Source organism: Camelus dromedarius, unplaced genomic scaffold (genome assembly GCF_036321535.1).
Source record: "Camelus dromedarius isolate mCamDro1 unplaced genomic scaffold, mCamDro1.pat HAP1_SCAFFOLD_20, whole genome shotgun sequence".
Taxonomy (NCBI): domain Eukaryota; kingdom Metazoa; phylum Chordata; class Mammalia; order Artiodactyla; family Camelidae; genus Camelus; species Camelus dromedarius.
In genome coordinates this window covers 275,714-296,945 of record NW_026989806.1, presented here as the reverse complement: position 1 = coordinate 296,945, position 21,232 = coordinate 275,714, and the positions used below count along the sequence as shown (strand labels likewise).

Below are 21,232 nucleotides of genomic sequence, written 5' to 3'. Positions count from 1 at the left end.
GTTTCTCTGTAAGAGGAAGTCAATATTCAGCAATAAATCTTTCAATGTCTTATTTTATCTGAAAATGAAGTGGCTATTTAATAAACTTCCATCATTTAACTTAATTTAGCACCATTATAAAATTTAAAGTTACCAAATATATGGGGAGATCATTTTGTCGCCGATAGGTGCAACTGGTGTTCCAGGTTCTTGTCCCGTCCCAGAAAGAATTCAGAGACAAGAATTAGAGGTTAAAAAGGTACAGTGAGGATTTATTAAAGGATGGGTAGTACACCCTCAGGGGAGAGCGGGCAGGCTCAGGTGAGCAGCTGCCCTGAGTTTCTTTGGCAAGTTAGTTACATAGGGTGAAAAAATGAATGGATGGAATATTCATTGGGGAAGGAAGGGTTTGGGGTCGTATTCCCTGATTATCATCCCAACTCCAGCTTCCCAAAGGGAGGAAGGATTTTTGTCCTTATTTAGTCTGGATAGGAAGCGTCATGGCGTCGGTGCATGATGGGTACTTCTGATCTGCAAGGCTAATTTTATTGAAATGAGGGCATGAGTAAAAGGTTACATTTGGGCACTGGAAATTCCTGCCTTTTTTGACCTTTCTTTGTTGGTCTCCAAGCCAAAATTTGCGGTCCCTTATCAGCCCAAAGATTCCAGCTTTTCTTTCTTTGCCCAAGGATCCCTGCTGCTCACATGTGTGGTTTGTTGCATTTGGCCTGTGCCCCTCCTTTCTGCCTAATTCCTGTCATTTGGTCTGTGTCCCCCTTTCTCTGCTCATATTTAGCTATCTGCCTGCTCTAACACTTTCCCCTCAAGGAGTCTGGACCCTTAAAATCTTTTAAAGGGAAAAGGGACAATGGTCAGTCTTCTGTAACTGCTTCAAGCTGAACATGGACGTAGTCCCTACCTGTGGGTCCAGATCTCCTTGCTTTCTGTCAGAGATAGGGGTTTCGGGATTGTTAGTAGTGGCAGGGGTGGAGAGTGGGGAGTAGAAGGAGGCAGAGGCCTTGTCCAGTGGATGTTGATGGTCTTTATCTTCAGGTGGGATGGGTTGGAATCATTGTTGCATCATCATTTGAAGATGAAGTTGTTGTATTCTAGAGGATAGAAATTTTACTAGGTGGTTAAAAATACAAGGACCAAAGAGAAAGATGAGAAATATGGTGGCTGTGGGGCCTAGAAATGGAAGAAGCCAGGTATATCCTGGAAACCATCCCTTAAGTGTCTCAGCCCATTCCTGTTTTCCTTGGTTGTACCTGTGGAGCCAGGAAGCCTGTTCATACATTTCTTTAACATTTACTTCTACTTCTCCTGAGACATTAATGTATGTGCAGCATGTTTTGTTTATGACTGTACAAACCCCTCCTTTGCTTGCTAAGAGATAGTCTAGGGCTCGGCGATTGTCAAAAGACTACCCCTGCCAGAGAATCAAGGGACTTTTGTAAGAGTGTTAGAGTGTCTCCGGTTTTCTTTAGTGCGTTATCCAAGGAGGAGCTTAGGTCCCTCAAGGTTGTCTCATGGTAGGCAAATCCTCCCCAAGGGGCAGCAGCACCTACCATCCCTATAATTTCCGCTAGTACCAGACCAAAGGCCCTTTTTTGTCTCACATGAGTCACATTGAGGACATTTATTTGGGCTAGAGCCACGGTTCCCAAGGTGCAGTCCCCATAGTGAAGTGTGTTGTCTAGATGTGAGAGAACAATGGCTTTGGTCACTGTGAGGTAGTTATCTGAGGTTCCACATAGCCATAATAATCCAGGTGGTGCTGGTCAAACCATGTGATTGGTTTGGCTATATAGCTGAAGAAAAGTTTCGGGAGGTGGGAGACAGTTACGGAGGGGTCCATCTGTATTTTGAATTTTGTTTTTGGTTTGGAGTATCCAGGAGGGGGTTCATAATCAGGGAGGGTCATAGTAAGGGGATAGCTGATATAATAACTAGCACAAGAAGTTTTGTTGGCATTAGTTTGTGAATTGTAATAGTACCTGTGTGTGGTTAGGAGGGCATGATGATGTGTAAAGGGGCTGGCCCACTATATCGCTCCAGTTTATAGGCTTAAAGATATTTAGGGGTAGGCTTATGTTTTGTTAGAGAGCCTCGGGCTGAAAGGGGTCTGTGTTTCCTCTGTGAGTATCATTGTAACAAGGGGTACATCCTAGAACTTGATTACAGATAAGGGAGGTTTTGGTGACATTTATAGCCTTTGAGTAGGGAGGTGTGATGTGGTAACAGAGAGGAGGGGGCCTCTCCCATGTAATGATTAATGAGAACTCTTGTCTAGAGTAATCAGAAGTAGACTGATTAAAAGCAGAGAATACACTGTGGTTGTTGACTGGGTAGGCCTTGAGAGTAGTGCTTATATCTCCTGGGGTGGTGGGTTGTGGATGGCAAATCCAGCAGAGAGAGATTTGCTCCCTTAGCGATAATCCGAGGGTTATTGACTATTATGTTATGTTTCCATGTTAACTCTTGAGACAAAGAGATTGGATAAATGAGACAAGAAAAAGTAAGGGTGGAGTTAGGGTACCTAGCATTTGGGGGGTGAGAGAGGGAGAGGGGGAAAAGAGAAAAAGAAAAAAAGGAAGAGAAAAAAAGAAACTGTGGGGTGTCTTTCAGATTTGGAACGGGTTTTACTAAACCCAGTACTGACAGAGCACTTTTTTTTTCAGGTGTGGGTGCGGTGTTAAAGTGACACTCATAGGACTGTGAGAGCTAGCAGGAGAAAGAGGAGGACAATAAGTATGCAAATCCACCAAAGCATATTTGTCAGTGTGGGCGGACGAGGGTAACAGCATGCACAAGGGGAGATAATGGTACTCAGCCTGGAATCTGTGTCCTGCCAAGACTCAGGGGGAGGGGTAGGTTAAATTCTAGAAAGATGTACCCAATTAGTGATCCCCTGTAACTTTCCTGCTGTAGGAGTGCTGAGAAGGACCTGTATAGTGTTTTGTCTGAAGCTTCCTTTGAGGGGCTGCAGATAAGGAGGTCATCTACGTATTGTAATAATGCCCCCGTCTCTAATTTGAGTTCCCTTAGTTCCTTTGCTAAGGCATTGCCAAACAGGTGTGGGCTATCCCGGAATCCCTGAGGAAGGAGAGTCCAGGTATATTGTTGGGTTTCATTCATGTTTGGATCAGTCCACTCAAAAGCAAAAAGGTATTGGGAATCAGGGTGAATGGGTATGCAAAAGAAGGCATCTTTAAGATCTAGGACTGTAAACCAGGTTGTGTCCTCAGGGATCTGAGTGAGGATTGTGTATGGGTTGGGAACAATAGAATGGAGAGGAATTACAGCTTCATTTATGATTCGAAGATCTTGGACCATTCTGTATTCCCCATTTGGTTGGAGGACAGGTAGGATTGGAGTATTACAGGGGGATTGGCATGGCGCCAAAAGCCCATATTTAATGAATTTTGAGATTAGGGGTTGGAGGCCTCGTCGAGCCTCTGGTTGTATGTGATATTGGCGCTGGAAGGGAAGTTACTAGTTTCCTTTGAAGTTATTTTTACAGGAGTGACAAACTTTGCCTTTCCTGGGATTCCCTGATCTCAGACCTGTGGATCTACAAGGTTTTTTTTTTTGTTTTGTTTTGTTTTGTTTTCTGGGGGAATAATTTTGGCTGGAATGTTTGTATCTTGTGTAATATATATTCCAGCCAAAAATAAGCCCTGTTTTTGGTTTTCAGGGAGCATAAGAGTTGCCCCCAAGGCCGAGAGAAAAATCTTTTCCCAATAATGGGCTGGGCCATTCAGGCATGACAAGAAATTTATGAGTTATAAGGGTATTTCCCCAGGCGCAAGTTAGAGGGGTGGTGAAATGTTTTAGCTTTAGCCTTCCTTCTACCCCAACAATAGAGCAGGTTTCAGGGGAAAGCAGCCCAGCGTGAGAAGTCAGGACAGAGTAAGTGGCTCCTGTGGCCACTAGAAATTGGACAAGCTTACCTGCCACGTCAATTGTCACCCGTGGTTCCTCCTGTGTAATGACGACTGTCTTCTCAGGAGCATTGGGAGGTCCCGGGTCCCGTCAATCAACCACTGCCATGACTAGTGTGGGGGAATTTCCTCGCTCCCTTCGGAGCTGAGGGCATTCCCTCTTCATGTCCCATCTTTTTACAGAGTGGGCATGGCACCTTGGGTGGAGGCTGAGACTGGCTTCCTGGGCATTCCTTGCTCCAGTGTTCAGGGCTCCCACAGCCAAAACAGACTCCCCTTTCTGGTGGGGGTCTTCTGGGAGTACTTTTGGGGTGGCCAGGAGGTGGGTTAGGTTTTATCATGACAGCTGCCAGAAGCTTGGCTTGCCATCGCTCCCGTCTTAAGTCACGCTGGTACTTTCTTTCCTCCTCAGCCAGGTCTCTATTATTAAAGACACTGAAGGCCGTGTCAATAAGATGGTTAAGAGGGGTTTGGGGCCCCATGGCAAGCTTTTGAAGCTTTCTACGTATATCAGGGGCTGATTGGCTAATAAGGTGGGTTGCAAATGCAATATGTCCCTCAAAAGTGTTTGGGTCTTCATTAGTATACTTTTTGAGGGTATCTACCAACCGAGCCTGAAATAGGGCTGGATTTTCATCTCGGCCCTGGGTGATCTCTTTAACCTTATCATAGTTAACGGGTATAATTATGCACCATTACATTCCCTCAATGAGGCAAAGGACCATGTGGTCCCTTGTAGTGATGCCAGGCTGGCCTGGCTGATAATCCCAATTGGGATCAATTAGACACACTGCTGTCAAGCCCACAGGGTATTGCTGTGGTTAGGTAATGTGTAATCCATCAGCATATGTTTGAGCCTGTGCCCAGATCCTGGTCTTTTCCTCAGTGGTGCAGCAGTGGGAAAGGACAATATTTAGGTCCTTCCATGTAAGATCAAAGCAGAGAGTCAGTGCCTGGAATCTTTAGTGAACCGACTGGGGTCTTCTGAGAATCGGCCCAAGAGAGTGCAACACTGGTTGAGGTTAAAGAAAATGGGGTGTGGACTCTGGTAATTCCCTGAGGCCCACTTGCTACTTCCTGGAGGGGGCAAAGAAAGCTTGGCTGCGCTTTCGGTGTGGAGGGGTAAGGAGGCCTATAGAGTGGGGGAGGGGTTGAGGACGTGAAAGAGCATCTGGGCTTGGGTCTTCTGTCTGGGGCTTGTGTTCCTCCAGAGTTGCTATCGTAGGGGGCTTCTGTGTAGCCTGAATGGGTCCCAGCCGGCAAGGTTCCCTTACGTAGGACTTGCAAAGCTCTGGGTTTTCTCTTAAGGCCATAAAGGCCTGAACACAAGGAACTTCTGTCCGTTTTCCCTGTCTTTTGCAAAAATTGTCTAACTGTAGGATAGTATTATAGTTGAGGCTTCCATTTTCTGGCCAGGCTTCATTGTCCCCGAGTTTATATTGGGGCCAGGCTGTGTTACAAAAGAAAATGAGCTTTTTCCGTTTTAAAGAATCTAGAGAAAATTCGTTCCAGTGACTCAGAATGCAAACAAAAGGTGAGTCCTTGGGGATGGAGGAGGTGTTTCCCATGGATCCTTCAGGGAGAGAATGCTCCTGTAACAGAGAAGGAACATTAATGTTAGGAGGTCCCCTGGAGACTCCATAAGGCAGGACTGGTTCCAGGCGTCCCTGTCCACCTAGTCCTGACGACCCTGGCCAATGTAGGGGTAGCGATCCCCCACATGGCAACCTGATCCTGGCCGATGTGGGGGTAGCGACCCCCCACATGGCAACCTGTCGTGATGGTCCCAGCGTCCTGGGAGCTCACCGTGTCCCATCCTGGGTCTGCAGAACCCGAGATGGCGACCTTCCTGAAGGCCCAGTGGGATAACCTCTTTCTTTTGTGGGTGATGCCCCAGATCTCAGCATTCCATCCCCCTTCTCCCTCCCACATGCACTCCGTCCAGCGGGATCAGGGCTGTGAACGGGGGAAGGGATATGGTGACGCGAGGTGGAAGCATCATGCCTGTACTGAGGGGGAACGGAGGGCCTGGGTGGCAAACGCCAAGTGCAGTGTCAGCGGGGCGCAGCCAAGAGCATGGCCCTGTTGCCCAAATCCTGTCCCACATTAAGAGAGGCGGGGTTGGAGTAGGCATAGACCGCATATACATAGTGTACCATGAGGGCGTCTGTTAGACGCCGGGGCCTTGTGCCGTGGTAGGAAGCAAATGATAGCCTGAACCCTATTGCGTGGTGAGGGATTGTCCCCCCACCATCATCAGGGACATGGTCCCCCAGTGAGCACCTGTGGCTGGAGGGAGCTCCCATAGGGACTGCAGCCTCAGCCGCTGTCTGTGCTCTCTTGTAGTTTATTTAAAGCTGTATTTATTTTTGAAACCCAGAGGGCAAATATCCTATAGGTTGTTTGGGTCCTTAGCTGCCTGTGAAAGTTGTTAGGAACTTTCTCTAACAAGCCCTGTGCATATGTAACAATGAGAAATAGAAAACGAACCTGGCAGCAAGGTTTGGGAAGTGCTCTGTAAATTCCTCCTTCCCCCCTCCCTTTTGCAGAGAAAGACCAGAAAGTGTAGCGAGGTGGAGGCAGGGAGAGGAGACAAGGATAGCCTCGGGGAGGGGGTGGTATTAAGCTCTTAACTGTGTGCCTAGAGAATGCGGCATAGAAAATTGTTTTGCGGTAGGCAAAGAACAGAACTATCAGAACAGAACTACCGTATCTTTAGTCCACGATCCCCTCACCGGAGAGACTGGTTTTAGTGGCGAGCGCCCTAGAAGTGACAGATGATAAGAGAGTAATAGAGAGAGAAAGAGTTAGTGCCTCCCAAGCGCAAGGGAGGCGAGAGGACTTGGCTTACCAGATCTGCAATCTCCTGGCTGCAGCTCGCCAAACATGTCGCCGATAGGTGCAACTGGTGTTCCAGGTTCTTGTCCCGTCCCAGAAAGAATTCAGAGACAAGAATTAGAGGTTAAAAAGGTACAGTGAGGATTTATTAAAGGATGGGTAGTACACCCTCAGGGGAGAGCGGGCAGGCTCAGGTGAGCAGCTGCCCTGAGTTTCTTTGGCAAGTTAGTTACATAGGGTGAAAAAATGAATGGACGGAATATTCATTGGGGAAGGAAGGGTTTGGGGTCGTATTCCCTGATTATCATCCCAACTCCAGCTTCCCAAAGGGAGGAAGGATTTTTGTCCTTATTTAGTCTGGATAGGAAGCGTCATGGCGTCGGTGTATGATGGGTACTTCTGATCTGCAAGGCTAATTTTATTGAAATGAGGGTATAATGAGTAAAAGGTTACATTTGGGCACTGGAAATTCCTGCCTTTTCTGACCTTTCTTTGTTGGTCTCCAAGCCAAAATTTGTGGTCCATTATCAGCCCAAAGTTTCCAGCTTTTCTTTCTTTGCCCAAGGATCCCTGCTGCTCACATGACGTGTGGTTTCCTGCATTTGGCCTGTGCCCCTCCTTTCTGCCTAATTCCTGCCATTTGGTCTGTGTCCCCCTTTCTCTGCTCGTATTTAGCTATCTGCCTGCTCTAACAATTTGAGTAGACATTCCTGAAATATTCATTCCTAAACAGTTTACCGAAGAGCTCTTTCTCATTTGTATTTAAGTTACTTACAAATATATTATACCGAGTTGTTTTTCTTGCTGACAAATTTTAACAGATATGACAAGTTCTTATGTGTTTCTATTAAACCTAAGTTCAATAGAAGTTTTATGCTTAACATTAATGAATCTTGAGACATGTCTATATTTATCAAACCAATAAGCTTAAGGTAGCTTCAATAACCAGGTATTAATTCAGTATGGAATATTTTTTAGATCACATAAACCCAATTTTCATTCTGGCCAGTTTCTTTTATATTCCTGAGTATTTATATAAGCATTTAATTTCCTTTAAGCCAATTGGATAGAGCTCTTTAATGAATTAATTTTGGCCATGCCACATATATACAGCACACATATAGGTACGTACAAACACACAAACACAGAGACCTCATAATTCCCATTTTAAACCTTTAGCCATGAATTAGGTACAACGATGTAAGACTCATCAGTTAGAAGAGGTTGGATACAAATTGAGTTTTTGGCAGGTGGAACAAATCAAAGCTGCCTGACTGGATAGCTAAACATTTTTACTGACTTCTATAGAAGACATTTAAGATTTCTATTTGTTTCCAAGTTACTTACTCCCTTTCTCAAAATGTGCATTCCACATGTCGTAACAGCAGTTGAGTCGTTGGTACTGGGACAGAAGTTTCTGCCAGTATCTGCTAGAAAGCCCACTAGTTGAGACCCCACTGTCAGCTGTACCCAAGGCTCTTGGGTGGCAATTGTTACAGGGGGTCTTTAACATGGCTGAGAGCCCCGGGCCCCATCAGTCATTATCTTCCTCGTCTATGATACCTTGGGTGACCATGACATTGGAAGGTGCTTGTTGTTGATGTTTTCTTTCTTCCCTCACTTGTCTGGTAACCTTTCTCTGTTCAATTTTAAATTCTTTCTCTACTTGTCTTTGAACCAGCAATCTAGTACCTGGCTCCCTTCCTTCCTCATTATGGACTTTCATAAAGGCTTGTATATATGGTACTTCTTCCCATTTACCTTTTCTCTGGCAAAACAGCTCTAACTGGAGAATGATGTAGTAATTTAATAACCCATTTTCAGGCCAGTGTTCCCTCGAGCCTAAGGCGTACATTACTCAAGCAGTATTACAGTAAAATACCATCTTTTTCTTAGTCATAGGTGGCTAACTATGATTAGACCATCCATTCAAAACCTTGCCCAATGGGCTATTGGGTGGAACAGACGGCGCGCGTCCATAGCAGCTTACAGTCACTACAGAAGCTGCAGCGGTAGTGACGGCGGCAGAGGTGATGAACGCTATGGGCCATCCAATAAAGCATTTAGGTCTCCATTTAGAGATAGTTTGTGCTAGTTTAGTAAAGCCGCTAGCCCCTTCCCAGGGACGTGTGAGACTGACTGGAAACAGACCTGTGGCTGTCCCTTCAGGACAATCACATGTGAGAGACCTAAATGTGTAATATTCGTTGTTCTAATGAAGGAGGTATACCAGACAGGGGTATGAACTTGAAGTAAGTAAAATCTCTTTTGAAGAGTAATATTGATTTTTTGGTAAGACATAGTAAAAATATAAGGATGTGGAGTACAAGAAAGAATGTGATCAGAAACATGAGAAGTAAGGTTAACTTTATATAGGCCATTTTTGAGTGTGTACTTCCCATGAGATATGTTATGAGGCACAAAGTGTAGAGCCACATGGTGTAGATTACTGTGCTGGGGCTGTGTCTGTGAGCACTGGGAATGCTTAGAATAGGGCCGGAAAAGCCTCATAAGTCCAGGAGATGCTAGAATTACTGGTTTCATTAAAAGACAGTGGACAAATGTTCAGATGATAAATAACTTTGTGGACCCCAAACAAAAAGGGAGAAATTAGCAAAGAGTTTTCATGGTAGCTTAATGAGAGGGACATGGTTTCCAGAAACAGTTTTGACTTTCTGGGGTCCAGGCTTCTGTCATATGACAGCATTCCAACGGTGGAGGGCAATTCTGATCAGGGAGACTTCCAGCATCAATGGCTGCAGTAAATATGAAAGTCAAATTAATCTTATGAAATCCGTCTTTAGGAGTGTAATGTAAGTAAGCATGAGGCTTGATAGTAAGACAATCGAGTGTGGCTATGTTAGCAAAACAGGCTGGTGGAAAGGGGAGACAAAGGAGATGGATTCATTTAAGTTGAGCCAGTCTCGTTGATCTAGTAGAGGTCCTTGAGGTGGGAGCCAGGTTCTTCCAGTCCACGGGGTGTCACTACTCTTGAAAGGAGGATTGGCGCCCCACCAGGAGATAGGTCTGAAAAGAGAGGGATCTACAATATGAGCCCAGTATAGGGGCGCTTGTGTGACAGGGAGGAAGAGAAGCAATAGCAGGAGAGGTATTACCTTCACTGAGTTTTGAGAAACCACAACCAGACATGCTAAAAACCAGTTTTCTGGATTGGGGGAACTCCAACACATTGCATAACTTCATTGGTCTGTTGATCGAGTTTCTTAAATTGCCCCAAGGTCACACCTGGCGCCTTAAGGGTGTTTGGGCAGGTCTCTGGTCGGGGGTCTAGTAGGGAAAGGCTGGCCATCTGAGGGACAGGATTGTCCTCCTGGAAGTTGGGGTCATAGGGTATGTTCTTCCAGTCTGCGGTGAAGTTTGACATGACGGGCATGTAGCCAAACTAACCCTGTGGGTAAAAGAATACAAGCAGATCCTCACCCCAGGGTGACTAATTTAAAAGTCCCTTCCCATGAATGATTTTCCTCTGTAATATTTTTTACCAGAACGTCTGCTCTTACAGAGCTGTTTTAGCAAAATGGTGAACTGCTGCTGTGAGGCCTTGAACATCACAGTTTAAAAAATTTAGTTTATACTGCTCTGTGTAACCTATCTGTGAAGATCCTACTGGGAGTATCCCCACTCCCCTTTTGGTTTTTAATCATAGACTTTAATGTGGAATGAGTACCTTTTATAATGGCTTGTCCAGTGGGATTAAGAGGAATTTCTGTAACTTGTTGTACTTCCCAGTTTTGACAAGAGTTTAAATTTAGCAGAGGTATAGCTGGGTCCATTGTCAGTTTTTATTTGTTGTGGCTTGCCCAGGTGTGCAAAGGCATGAAGAAGGTGACAACGTGTTTTGTTTTTTCACCAATGTATGTGGAAGCAGAGATATATTTAAAAAAGGCATCGATGGAAACGTGGACGTACTTTTAGCGACCAAAAAGATAGTGAGTCATATCTGTTTGCCATATTTGATTGGGTTCTAAGCCCCGAGGATTGGCACCCCAAGATTTCTGTCCTCCAGCCAATAATTGGCAATCAGGACAAGCTGAAATAATCTGTTTTGCTTGAGGGATTATTGGGTGAAACTCTTTAACCAGAGACTTATAGTTTTGATGAAAGAATTTATGCGATTGTTGTGCTGTTTTGAAAGCCAAGCTGAAACCAACAAAGTGATCTGCCATAACATTGCTGGCTGTCAAGGGACCAGGTAGATTGGTATGGGACCCTACGTGTATGACCAAAAGGGGATGTTTACATTTATCTATTAGAGATTGCAAAGTAAGAAACAGAGAAAGGAGAGAGGAGTCTGTTCACTTCTTAATTGATGATTGTTTTATACTTTGTATGACATAAACCATGTATTGTGAATCAGCAAGTTAACAGGCTGTTGCAATGCCATAATGGGAGCTTTAAGTTCTGCTCTTTGTGTTGAGGTTGCCCTGCAGAAAACAATCTATGCCCTTCCTTGTCCAGGAAATGCAGACTTAGTTGTTTTTCCGGAGCCATCAATAAAGATAGTGACAGCTTTGTGAATAGGAGTGGTCACAATCTTGTGAGGCAAAATGACATTGATAAGGGCTAGCTGTTGTAACAACTTATCAGAGGGTAGAGAATAAACAAATTTCCCGTAAAGTCAGCTATGGCAGATTAGAAATCAAGAGACTAATTGTTGGAAACCTTAAGGATATTTTTGGATAAATCATGTCTGGATCATAGCCAGTCAATTGCTGACAGTGATATCGGCCCTTATATAACAAATTGATAAGCTGCTGAGCATAGGAGAGATTTTTTGTTTGTTTGTTTTAAAGAAATGAGAAATTAATATCTATTTTATACATTGAATTTCGTTAATAAGCTGTCCCAATAATCCTGTCCGGGTCCAAAAGTTGGGGGGTAAGAACAAATCAATTGGGTGGTCCAAATGTCTCCTACCTACTTGTCTGTCTTGGATGCCCTTTTAATGAGTGCTATTTCCTGTTTAGCTTCTGGAGTTCATTTTCAGGGGGGCTCTAAGGGTGAATCTCCCCTAAGGATGTTGAATAAATTAGAAAGTTGTCCCATAGTAATGCCTAAAATGAGTCGAACATAATTTATATCTCCCCCAAATTTCTGAAAATCATTTAAAGTAGGAAGGCGAGTAGTATCTAAGATTCCTGATTGAGATCGAATAGTTCAATTAAAAAAGATGTAACCTTGATAATTCCACGGTCTTTGAAGCTGAAGTTTTTCATGTGCTATTTGGAGTGCGTGTTTGGAAAGGGGATCCGTCATAAATCGATAGTTAGTTAGAAGCTGGGATTGTGTAGGGGCTGCAAGTAAAACATCATCCACATAATGATAAACCAGGCAGGAGGGAAAAGCAGAGTGCACAGGCAGCAGGGCCTGGTGAACACATAACTCGCAAGTAGCGGGGCTGTTAGTCATTCCCTGAGGCAGAACTCGCCACTGACAGTGAGACAAAGGGGCCCGATTGTCAGGTGAAGGGAAAGAGAAAGCAAAACGCTCTCGCTCTGATTTTGCCAGCGGACTAGTGAAAGAGCAATCTTAAAGATCGACAGCCACGACATGCCAATCTGCAGGAGTAACAGCAGGGCTGGGGGGCCTGGCTGCCGGGCTCCCAGGGGTGGGATTATAGCACTTACAGCCCTGAGGTCATGCAACGCACTCGCCTGGCCTTTGTGGGGTAGTAAGGACAGAAGTGTTCCAGGGACGAGCAGGTGGCTCACTGTGTCCAGCCTCTTGCTGGACTAAATGCTTAGCTTGAATAAGTTTCCCCCCTTTAAGGGGCCACTGTTTGACCCAAATAGGAGTGGAAGATTTCCAGACTAATGGAAGGGGAGGTATGTTAACAGTGGCCTGGTCCCAAAGATTGAATTGTGACTTTCCACTGTTGTAACAGGTCTCCGCCCCACAGAGAGACTGGAATAGGGAGAATAAATGGCTGAATACACCCAGCTTGTCCTTCTGGGCCAATACATTTTAGAGTTTGTTTTTGTTTTTTTTCCTTTGCATCGGCTTGTGAGTGCCTCCTCCTCCTGTCACAGACATATGACTAGTCACTTTTACCCATTTTTCAGGCCACTCATGTAGGGCTATTACAGAAACTTCTGCTCCTGTGTCTACAAGGCCATGGAATAATTTTTTGTTTTATGGAAACAGTCAATAAGGGTTTTTGTGAATTTAAAATTTGTGTCCAGTAAAGGGCAGCCTTGTGCCATCTTAAAGAAGTTTTGTCAGCATCAGCCTTAGAATAACTTTCTGAGTTAGTGCTATTTGGGTTCCAGATGGAATCATGTATAGTCCTGAGGCCTTTAGCAAGACATAAATTTATCCATTATGATCAAAATTGAGAATTTGTGGGAATACAATCCCTTCCTCATGGAATTAAATTTTCCTATGCTGACTGAAATAAATGTGCAGCCTAAACATTGTTATGTTTTATTTGGTGGGAGGACTGGAGCCCAGATGACAGCCTCTCAGAACACTCTGTGGGGTTGTTCTGAAGAGGTAGGGGAGGAGCTAGGATACATAGGAGGTTTACAACAAAGATCAGGTATTTGGAACAATAAAAGATTACTTGTTATCTAAAGAGAATCGGGCATCTCAAGTTAAAGAATTTAGTGCTTTTCTATGTACAGGAGGAAGCAAATATTTGGGTTCATTGAATTCATTCCTTTGACAAGCATCTAGCTATCTAGGGCCAGTATCCTGTCCTTTATTATTCTGAGTCCCCTCAGAGTGCACCATTGTGAGTGGCTGCAGAGGCTGGGCTGCAGGCTTTTCTTCACTGGAGGGTGGTGGCAGCCACTGATGACTTCATGGCTTCAGCATTCTTTGTTTACTGATAGGGTTTGCAGTGTTTTTCATTCACAGTGCTCACCATGGGTCCTAAATTTAACCAATATTTTGGGAGACATTTCATGACCAATTTTGTCCCATGGTGCTAGGAAGACTCATTCCTAGATCAGGCCGAAGATAGTGTTGACATGTCACTCAAGTGTTAATTTTTGGATCTGGCCCTGTTGATACTCAAAAATTCTCTGGATCATCTGTCTTACTAGTCTATTACGATCCAGGAAATTGTTACCCCTCATTGTAAGAGCAATTATCAAAGTAATTGATAAACATACCTAGAATCACACTATTACAATTATTCTATGCAGAGTTATAAATTTTATCTATTTATTCAAGATGTTTAGCCATCATGAGTCTTGTTGGAGGCCTAGTTACACATTTGGTAATGCATAAACAATTTTGTAAAACAGACAAAATACAAATAGTTAGCAGTGTTACTAAAGTCATAAGAATTTAATTGAAAAACTTCCATTAGATGCAGCTCAGTATATCCTCAGGTCTTCTGACTTAGTCTGTTCTGTACCAATCCTTATCTTTAAGGAAGATGTTATACAGGCATTGTTCATAAGTCTCCCAGCCAAATTCCATAGTGTTATTAGGTTGGTTATCCTTAGTACAGTTTAATTTTTCCAACATAAGAGAGCCTTTAAACTTAAATGTCCATATCCTGGTGTTAACTATATAAGTCCTTTTCATATTTAAAGGAGGTTATATTCTTTGGTGGAAATCTTGCTTGTTGTCTTGATTGAGCTTCAGTGATCTTATAAGAAAATTCATACTTATGGTCAGGCTCAGAGCAGGTATTATTAATTGGCCAGGTGAGGTCTCCCAATTTGTAATGTCAATAGTGGCCTAAATAGAATTATAATTTCTCTTTTAAAATACATTTCTGAGGGCTATCTAGTTAGAACCTTGGAGTAGGGAAACCTGTCAAGATAACACAAAAGTACAAGATATAGGTAATTGACCATAAACCTACAATTGGATTAGTTCATAATCAAAGGTAAGAGCAATTATCAGAGTAATTGATAAACAGGCCTGGTCTGGGGTCTCAGGTCAGCTGTCTACCTCAGATGTCATCTTCTTCTCATCCTGGCCTGGTAGCTTCTTCTCCATTTGAGCATTGATTTGAGGTGAGCACTACTCTATAGGTCAGTTCAATGCAAGGGCTCTTTCTGATTGAAAATTTATCCAAAAGTCAATTTCCTTTAGCTTTCACTGTGCATGGTCTAGTTAAGAGTACCTGATAAAGTGTCCTTCCATTCAGGTTTGAGACAGTTCTATAAGTTATGTCTATTCCTGTATGTGTAATCCCCTGGTTGCAGGTCATGGGACATCGGATATTCAGCGAAGAATAGATTACTGAGCTTAAGAAACAAACCTAGAGTGCCCTTTTAATAATTCAATTAAACATTGCAGCAATGTAACATAACAGCAAGGAATGACCTGGGAATTGAGCCTTAGTAAAATATAGACCTCAATCAGCAAACTAGAGTTTAATACCCACTAAAATATAATCTTTTTCCCTCTAAAGTTCCCTCATTTTATAAAATATAGCCAAATCAAGATTAATTTGTTTATAAGTTGTCTGATTATTTGATCATGTAAGCTCTTTTAATTTGGCTGTGTTGGAAATTTTAATAAGGACTTTCAGGCTAGAATTTTAATAAGGTTTTCTAAGGCCAGGAAAGCCACATCAAGGTCTTGTCATATATTTTTGCCTTACAGATTTAGGTGAATTCTCTTCTCTTTAAGGTCCTCAAAATGCCTTGAGATTCCTATACCTATTAGGAGGTGATTTTCCTGATTTATCTGATAGAGCCACTGGGGACCTAAGAGTTTCTAGTCTCTGGAGGGATCAGATAGAGGAAAGATAACTGGTCCAAGTCTGCTTACATAGGTATAATTTACCGAATTGCTGAGTCATAATTAGCTTAAGGACAAGGATTTGTTTATATCTGGGGAACACAGATTAAAAGCCAGTAATATTTTAGACAAAACCAAAAATTATAACCGTACTCAACAGTTTACTTAGTCCCATGTAACTAATCCTTTTTTTTTTGTTGTTAACATTTTTATGAAATCAGAGTTTTCATCAGATCTTTAAAATTTCTTACCCAGTTTAGATCAGTGCTATAGTTTGAAATTAATTTATTAGAAACCAGTAAATCTCCTTGAAGAGAAAGCATTTTGCAAAAACATCAGAATAAAACCATAACTATATATAAATAACAAAATACTTAATAGCATGGTTAAACACCTAGTTACTCTGCAATCAATAAAGAGATCGGGTCACAATGACCAGAACTATGACTAATAACATTTCAGACATACCAGATTTTTAGGGATTCCATATAACTTCTAGATTATCTATATTAATCATGTTTGCTCATACAGTATAACCTAGGAAGATTTATTATTAATTGGGCAATATTTCCCATGTTATTTAACATACCATATGAAACTTACTAGTTTAAAATCTCTCTTTGGGATGTTTCAGGGGCCCTCTGAATCATTCCAGATTTAGTTGGAAATCAAAAGAATTCTGATTAAAATTTGATATTTGGGAAGCTTGTTAAATTTCAAAACACTTGGTCAGATAAAATTATGTCAGTATGAAAATCTCTCTTTGGGATGTTTTGGGGCCCTATGAAGCATCCCAGATTTAGCTGGAGGTCAAAAGAATTCTGCACCAACAATTTATTAATATATCTAAACACATTTAATTTCTCTGTAAGAGGAAGTGAGTGTAAAGTAATTAATGTTTCAATCTTATTTTATATCAAAATGGCATAACATTTAATAAACTCCCATTATTTAACTTAATTTAGCACAACTCTAGAATTTTAAGATACCAAATATTTATAGAGATTATCTTAAGCATACATGTCTAAAAATATATTTAAAAGTATTTACCCGAAAGCGCTTATCTCATTTGCATTTAATTTACTTAGAATTTTATCACACCAAATTACATTTATTTATTTTTTATTTTTTTGACAAATCTGCAACAGATATAACAAGATCGTATTTGAGTTTCATTAAACCTAGGTACAGTAAAGATATTATACTTAATATTGATGACTCTAAAGACATCTATACTAAGTAGAACAAACTTAAACTGAACTTAATACCAGGTTTTAACTTAATATTGAATATTTTCCAGTTCATGTAAACCTGAAAGTCAGTTTGTTCAGTTTTTATTTTAGAAACATTTAATTTTTAAGCACATTATGTTACACTGCTGGAATTAAACAGAGCTCTTTTATAAATTTAATTTTGGAAATTTTTTAGCAGTAGAGATATCTCATATCTATAGTGTGTACACAGACTTATGAACAGACAAATCTAGATATCTCATAGCTTCACTTTAAAACTTAGTTATGAGTTGGGTATTTATAAATTTATTGCTTATAAATAACAGTTGGAATAAGCTGAATTTGTTCAAATCAGTAAGGCTTACTATTTATGAAAAAGACTTTAAAGATTCCTATTTGTCCTTGACAGTCTGAAGGACCCATCAGAGTTCTGGGTTCTAAAATGCCAAAAATTTCTTTCACCTTAAATTTTACCTCATTGAGCTAATTAGGCTCAGTCTCAGGTCATTGTCTGCTATATTTACATTTCTGATCTGCAAGACAAAGACAGTTGCTTCCAGTTCCCCAAAGAACTGGTCTGTCACCTAGGTCCAATTGTATCTCCTTAATTTGCTCCAAACAAATTGTTCCATGTTAAAGCAAATGCTTAAGGCACTTAGTAATATCTCTTTTCCTTGAGTTATAAGTTAAACCCCGGGGTTAATCATTCATTCATTCACTTATTCACTTATTCATTCATTCATTCATTCATTCATTCATTCATTCATTCATTTATTTATTTATTTATTTATTTATTTATATTATCCCCTGAATATCAGTTTTTAGTTTTACTTTATATTGGATGGCTCAGGTTAACTATTGGTTTCCTTTAGTTTGTTTAATTAATATTTTCTGAGGGACAGATATGTGCCAAGCCTTATAATACCAAGAGGCGAAGCATTTTTCCATTGAAACATATCTATTCCACAACATAATTAAGCAAAAGAGGTTTATATAAAGCCCATTTAAATATACCAATTTTACAAATTTTATCTTAATTTTATTAACTCTTATAACTTGAATTTTAATATTCATTAGGCTTAATCAATAATTTTAATTTTAGAAGGAGTGCCAGAAGCCTTTTTCTTTAATTTCTTGTCCACTTTATCTAATTTTATATAAAAGTCTCTGGGAACCCCAAGTTTGAGCCAAAGGACTTAGGCCCTTATGAATTTTTAATTTGATTAATTGGTGTGTTGCCCCAATCATTAATCTAATATCTCAGTCTATATATAATTTTTTCCACCCCTATAAGTATATATATTTTACACTGGGGTAAATAAAGCGGACTTGTTTGCACTTTAATGTTGGGGACCAGTAGGTCATCCCCTTGGCCTTTAATTAACTTTACATAGCGTAATATCAAAACCTTGTATCTAAATCCAAAAATGTCCATTTTATTTATCCCATTCAAAATAACCATTTAAAAACATTTATTCATTTGGGATAAGTCCCTTATTTTTTTTTTCTTGTTAAGAAAAAAATTTTTGACATTTTTGCATTCCTTTTTTCAGTTACTCAACCTAATTAACATGAATTATTCTAATGTTTTTATTAGCATCCCTAAAACCCATTGAAGGGAAAGGGAAAACACAAATGTAGCTTTATAAACTGTTTTTTTTTTTTAACTAAATTCTTAGGTTAACCATTAGATATATTTTCCCATCTTTAAACTTGATTGATTTTAATAGGTACCAATAAAACAGATGTTTATAATGAGAACTCTCTTAACTTTCACCAAGTTAGAAGTTTTTCTAAATTAAAGGATCCGTCATATGGCCATCAATTAATATATATATTAATATATATATTAATATATATATTATATATATATAGTGATTTTAAACCAATAAGATGAAGAGGCTTTTCGACATAAGAGGGGGTGTTGCCTAAATAAAATTCAAAATTTTACTCCCCAAAAAGTAAAGGCCTTTGTGGTCCAGGCTGATGCAACAAAGGTTAAGTTGGCAAAATGCCTGAGAATTGGTACAATAAAAGGATTGTTAAGAATCCCAATTTATTTGCTTGGCCGCCATGTTTACATAATACTTGTAACTTTGCATGGCAGAGTCCAAGATTTCCTTAAAAAAAAAAAAGGAAACACATATATATACATACATACACATAAAACACCCAGAGAAAGATGAAACATTTACATTTCAAGGACACAGTAAGAGAAATCCAAGTTCCCTCTAAAGGGGCTTTTATTTTTATAAGGTCAGAATTTAAAAAAAAAATGTTTTTATCAGGCCTGGCTAGTTATTTTCAGAGTGAGATTTTTTTTTTAATTCTCAATTAAAGTTGTAAGTTTTGTACGTACATAAACCTGGCTGGGGTATTAGTTGGAGGCTGACAATCTGTCATTTCTTTTTCTTTTGTTTTGAAAGTTTTATTTCCCTTTCTAAGGTCTGATTGTCAGAATAAAATCGCTAGTAAGTTTTCCCGCAGGGACAACTGCACGGCATGAGGTCTTTGCCTCTACCACTCCTGCAAGTTTCTCAGTCACCTGAGAAAGCTGTTGCCAGCAAGGAGGAGGGTCCCATTCTTGGAGTTGAAAGTTTCCTCATAAGATTTTACTTTTATCCTGACAAATTCAACGGAGGTAGCCAAATTGAGGAAAGCATTAGACCAGCCTCTTACCTAACCACTCAGTCCAGACCCCAGTATCTTTCAACCGGACCCCACCCGGGACATCTCCACTGGGTAGGTATTTCCCCCCAGTATCTTTCAACTGGAGGGCCAGGAACCTGGATACACCACCAAATAAAACTCAGGATCATGAACCAATATGGGAGATCTGAGAACCAGGAGAGACTCACCCAAATTCATCTAGACTCCCCGAGGAGACGGGTGGGCACAAAGGGCCACTGCTTTTACCAAGGCTCCAGCTCCTTGTAGAGCTCAGGGGAAGGAGAAGTCTGCTCTGGGTCCCTTTGTGGTCACCAAAACTGTCGACTGAAATAAATGCACAGCCTAAAAGTTAAGAGTTACGTTTTATTTGGCGGGAGGACTCGAGCCGGGATGACAGCCTGTCAGATCGCTCTGAGGGACTGCTCCGAAGAGTTTGGGGAGGAGCTAGGATATATAGGAGCTTTACAAGAAAGACCAGGTAGTAGGAACAATAAAAGATTACTTGTTATCTAAAGAAAGCCAGGCATCTCAAGTTAAAGAATTTAGTGCTTTTCTATGTATGGGAGGAAGCAAACATTTGGGCTCACTGAATTCATTCCTTTGACAAGCACCTAGCTATCCAGGGCCAGTGTCCCATCCTTTGTTATTCTGAGTCCACTCAGAAGGTACCATTGTGAGTGGCTGCAGAGGCTGGGCTGCAGGCCCGTCCCCATTGGGGGTTGGCGGCAGCCACTGATAACCTGGTTTCAGCATTCTTTGTTTACTGATATGGTTGCAGTATTTTCACTCACATTGCAGTAATTTCGTTCACACCCTATTAACCCAGTGATGCCCTTAGTACAGGGAACTGTAGCCCGTTCCCTTCGATACTGTGCTGCAGTTCTTTGAAAACTTGAAAAAGAAGAGCATCGTGTCTGGGGGGTGGCCCTTGCACAGGGGTGACAGGGACAGCATGTGGTTCTCCAAGGGCTAAGCCCTCTCTAAGACACTGCTGTATGACAGGGCTTTTCTGGGCCCACACACTTCTGAGAGTTCTCAGGCGGCGGCGGAAAGGCAGGCTCACCGTCTGTAAAAGGCAGGCCGAGGGGGCAGACGCGGCAGGGGGGCATCGTCTTGTTCCCTCAAGGCACAATGCCGCTCGGACTGAGCTCCAGGTGACAAGAACAAATGCGGGCACACTTTCTCCTTGTTCATATTTTCTTTTTAAGTTTTTCCCTACTTGCTCCCATAATTTTAAATCGATTGTTCCCTGGGCAGGAAACAAGGACAGAAATCCCATACGACTTGCAGTAGTTTAACTAGTTGTTCCTCAGGAACGGAACACTGGGCCGCTTTTAAGAGTTGCTGTAATATCCTGAGGTAAAGAAATTGTTCTTTAGTCACTTGCTGGTCCATCTTAAAAGAGGAAGTGAGAAAAGAGAAAGACAGCTCGCACTATATGCTGGCCACGGTGGCAGCTGCTCCAGGCGGGGGCTGCTGTCCCTTACCAGGAGGCAGTTTTCAGCCCAAAATGCTTTCTCCTCCCTCAGCGTGTTGGTTCTGCTGCTCAAGACTGTCACGTCGGGGTCACCGCTTGTGGGCTTTGTCCGGGAAAGACCCACCGCAGAAGAATGAATAACTCAACACTTCAGCAAGTTAAGAGAGTAAGAGGGAGCCAGAGATCAACTCCAACTCCCAGGGCCCCTCTGCAGCTCTCGTATTTATTGAGAATATTCAAACAAAGGATTAAGACAAAGCACGGCACAGGGATGTGCAAGGGGCAGGGCGTGTGCAAGAATGCAGGTCAGCAGTTTTGTGAAAAATAGAAACACTCGTCTTAATCTACATTTTCAGGGAGAAGTT

At 41.6% G+C, this 21,232-nt stretch overlaps 1 protein-coding gene across 1 annotated transcript in view; it reads right to left on the bottom strand.

Annotated features, from left to right (window-relative positions):
• Nucleotides 1-223: 223 nt before the first annotated feature.
• The window catches only part of LOC135320808 (uncharacterized), a 33,612-nt gene continuing 12,603 nt past the window's right edge, over nucleotides 224-21,232 (bottom strand). Inside the window, exons 5-8 of the mRNA XM_064483875.1 lie at nucleotides 19,579-19,714; nucleotides 6,775-6,843; nucleotides 3,933-5,515; nucleotides 224-1,088 (exon numbers count right to left, since the gene is read on the bottom strand). Coding sequence (XP_064339945.1) covers nucleotides 5,440-5,515; nucleotides 6,775-6,843; nucleotides 19,579-19,714 — 281 coding nt within the window. The 3' untranslated portion in view covers nucleotides 224-1,088; nucleotides 3,933-5,439. The remainder of the gene's footprint in view (nucleotides 1,089-3,932; nucleotides 5,516-6,774; nucleotides 6,844-19,578; nucleotides 19,715-21,232) is intronic.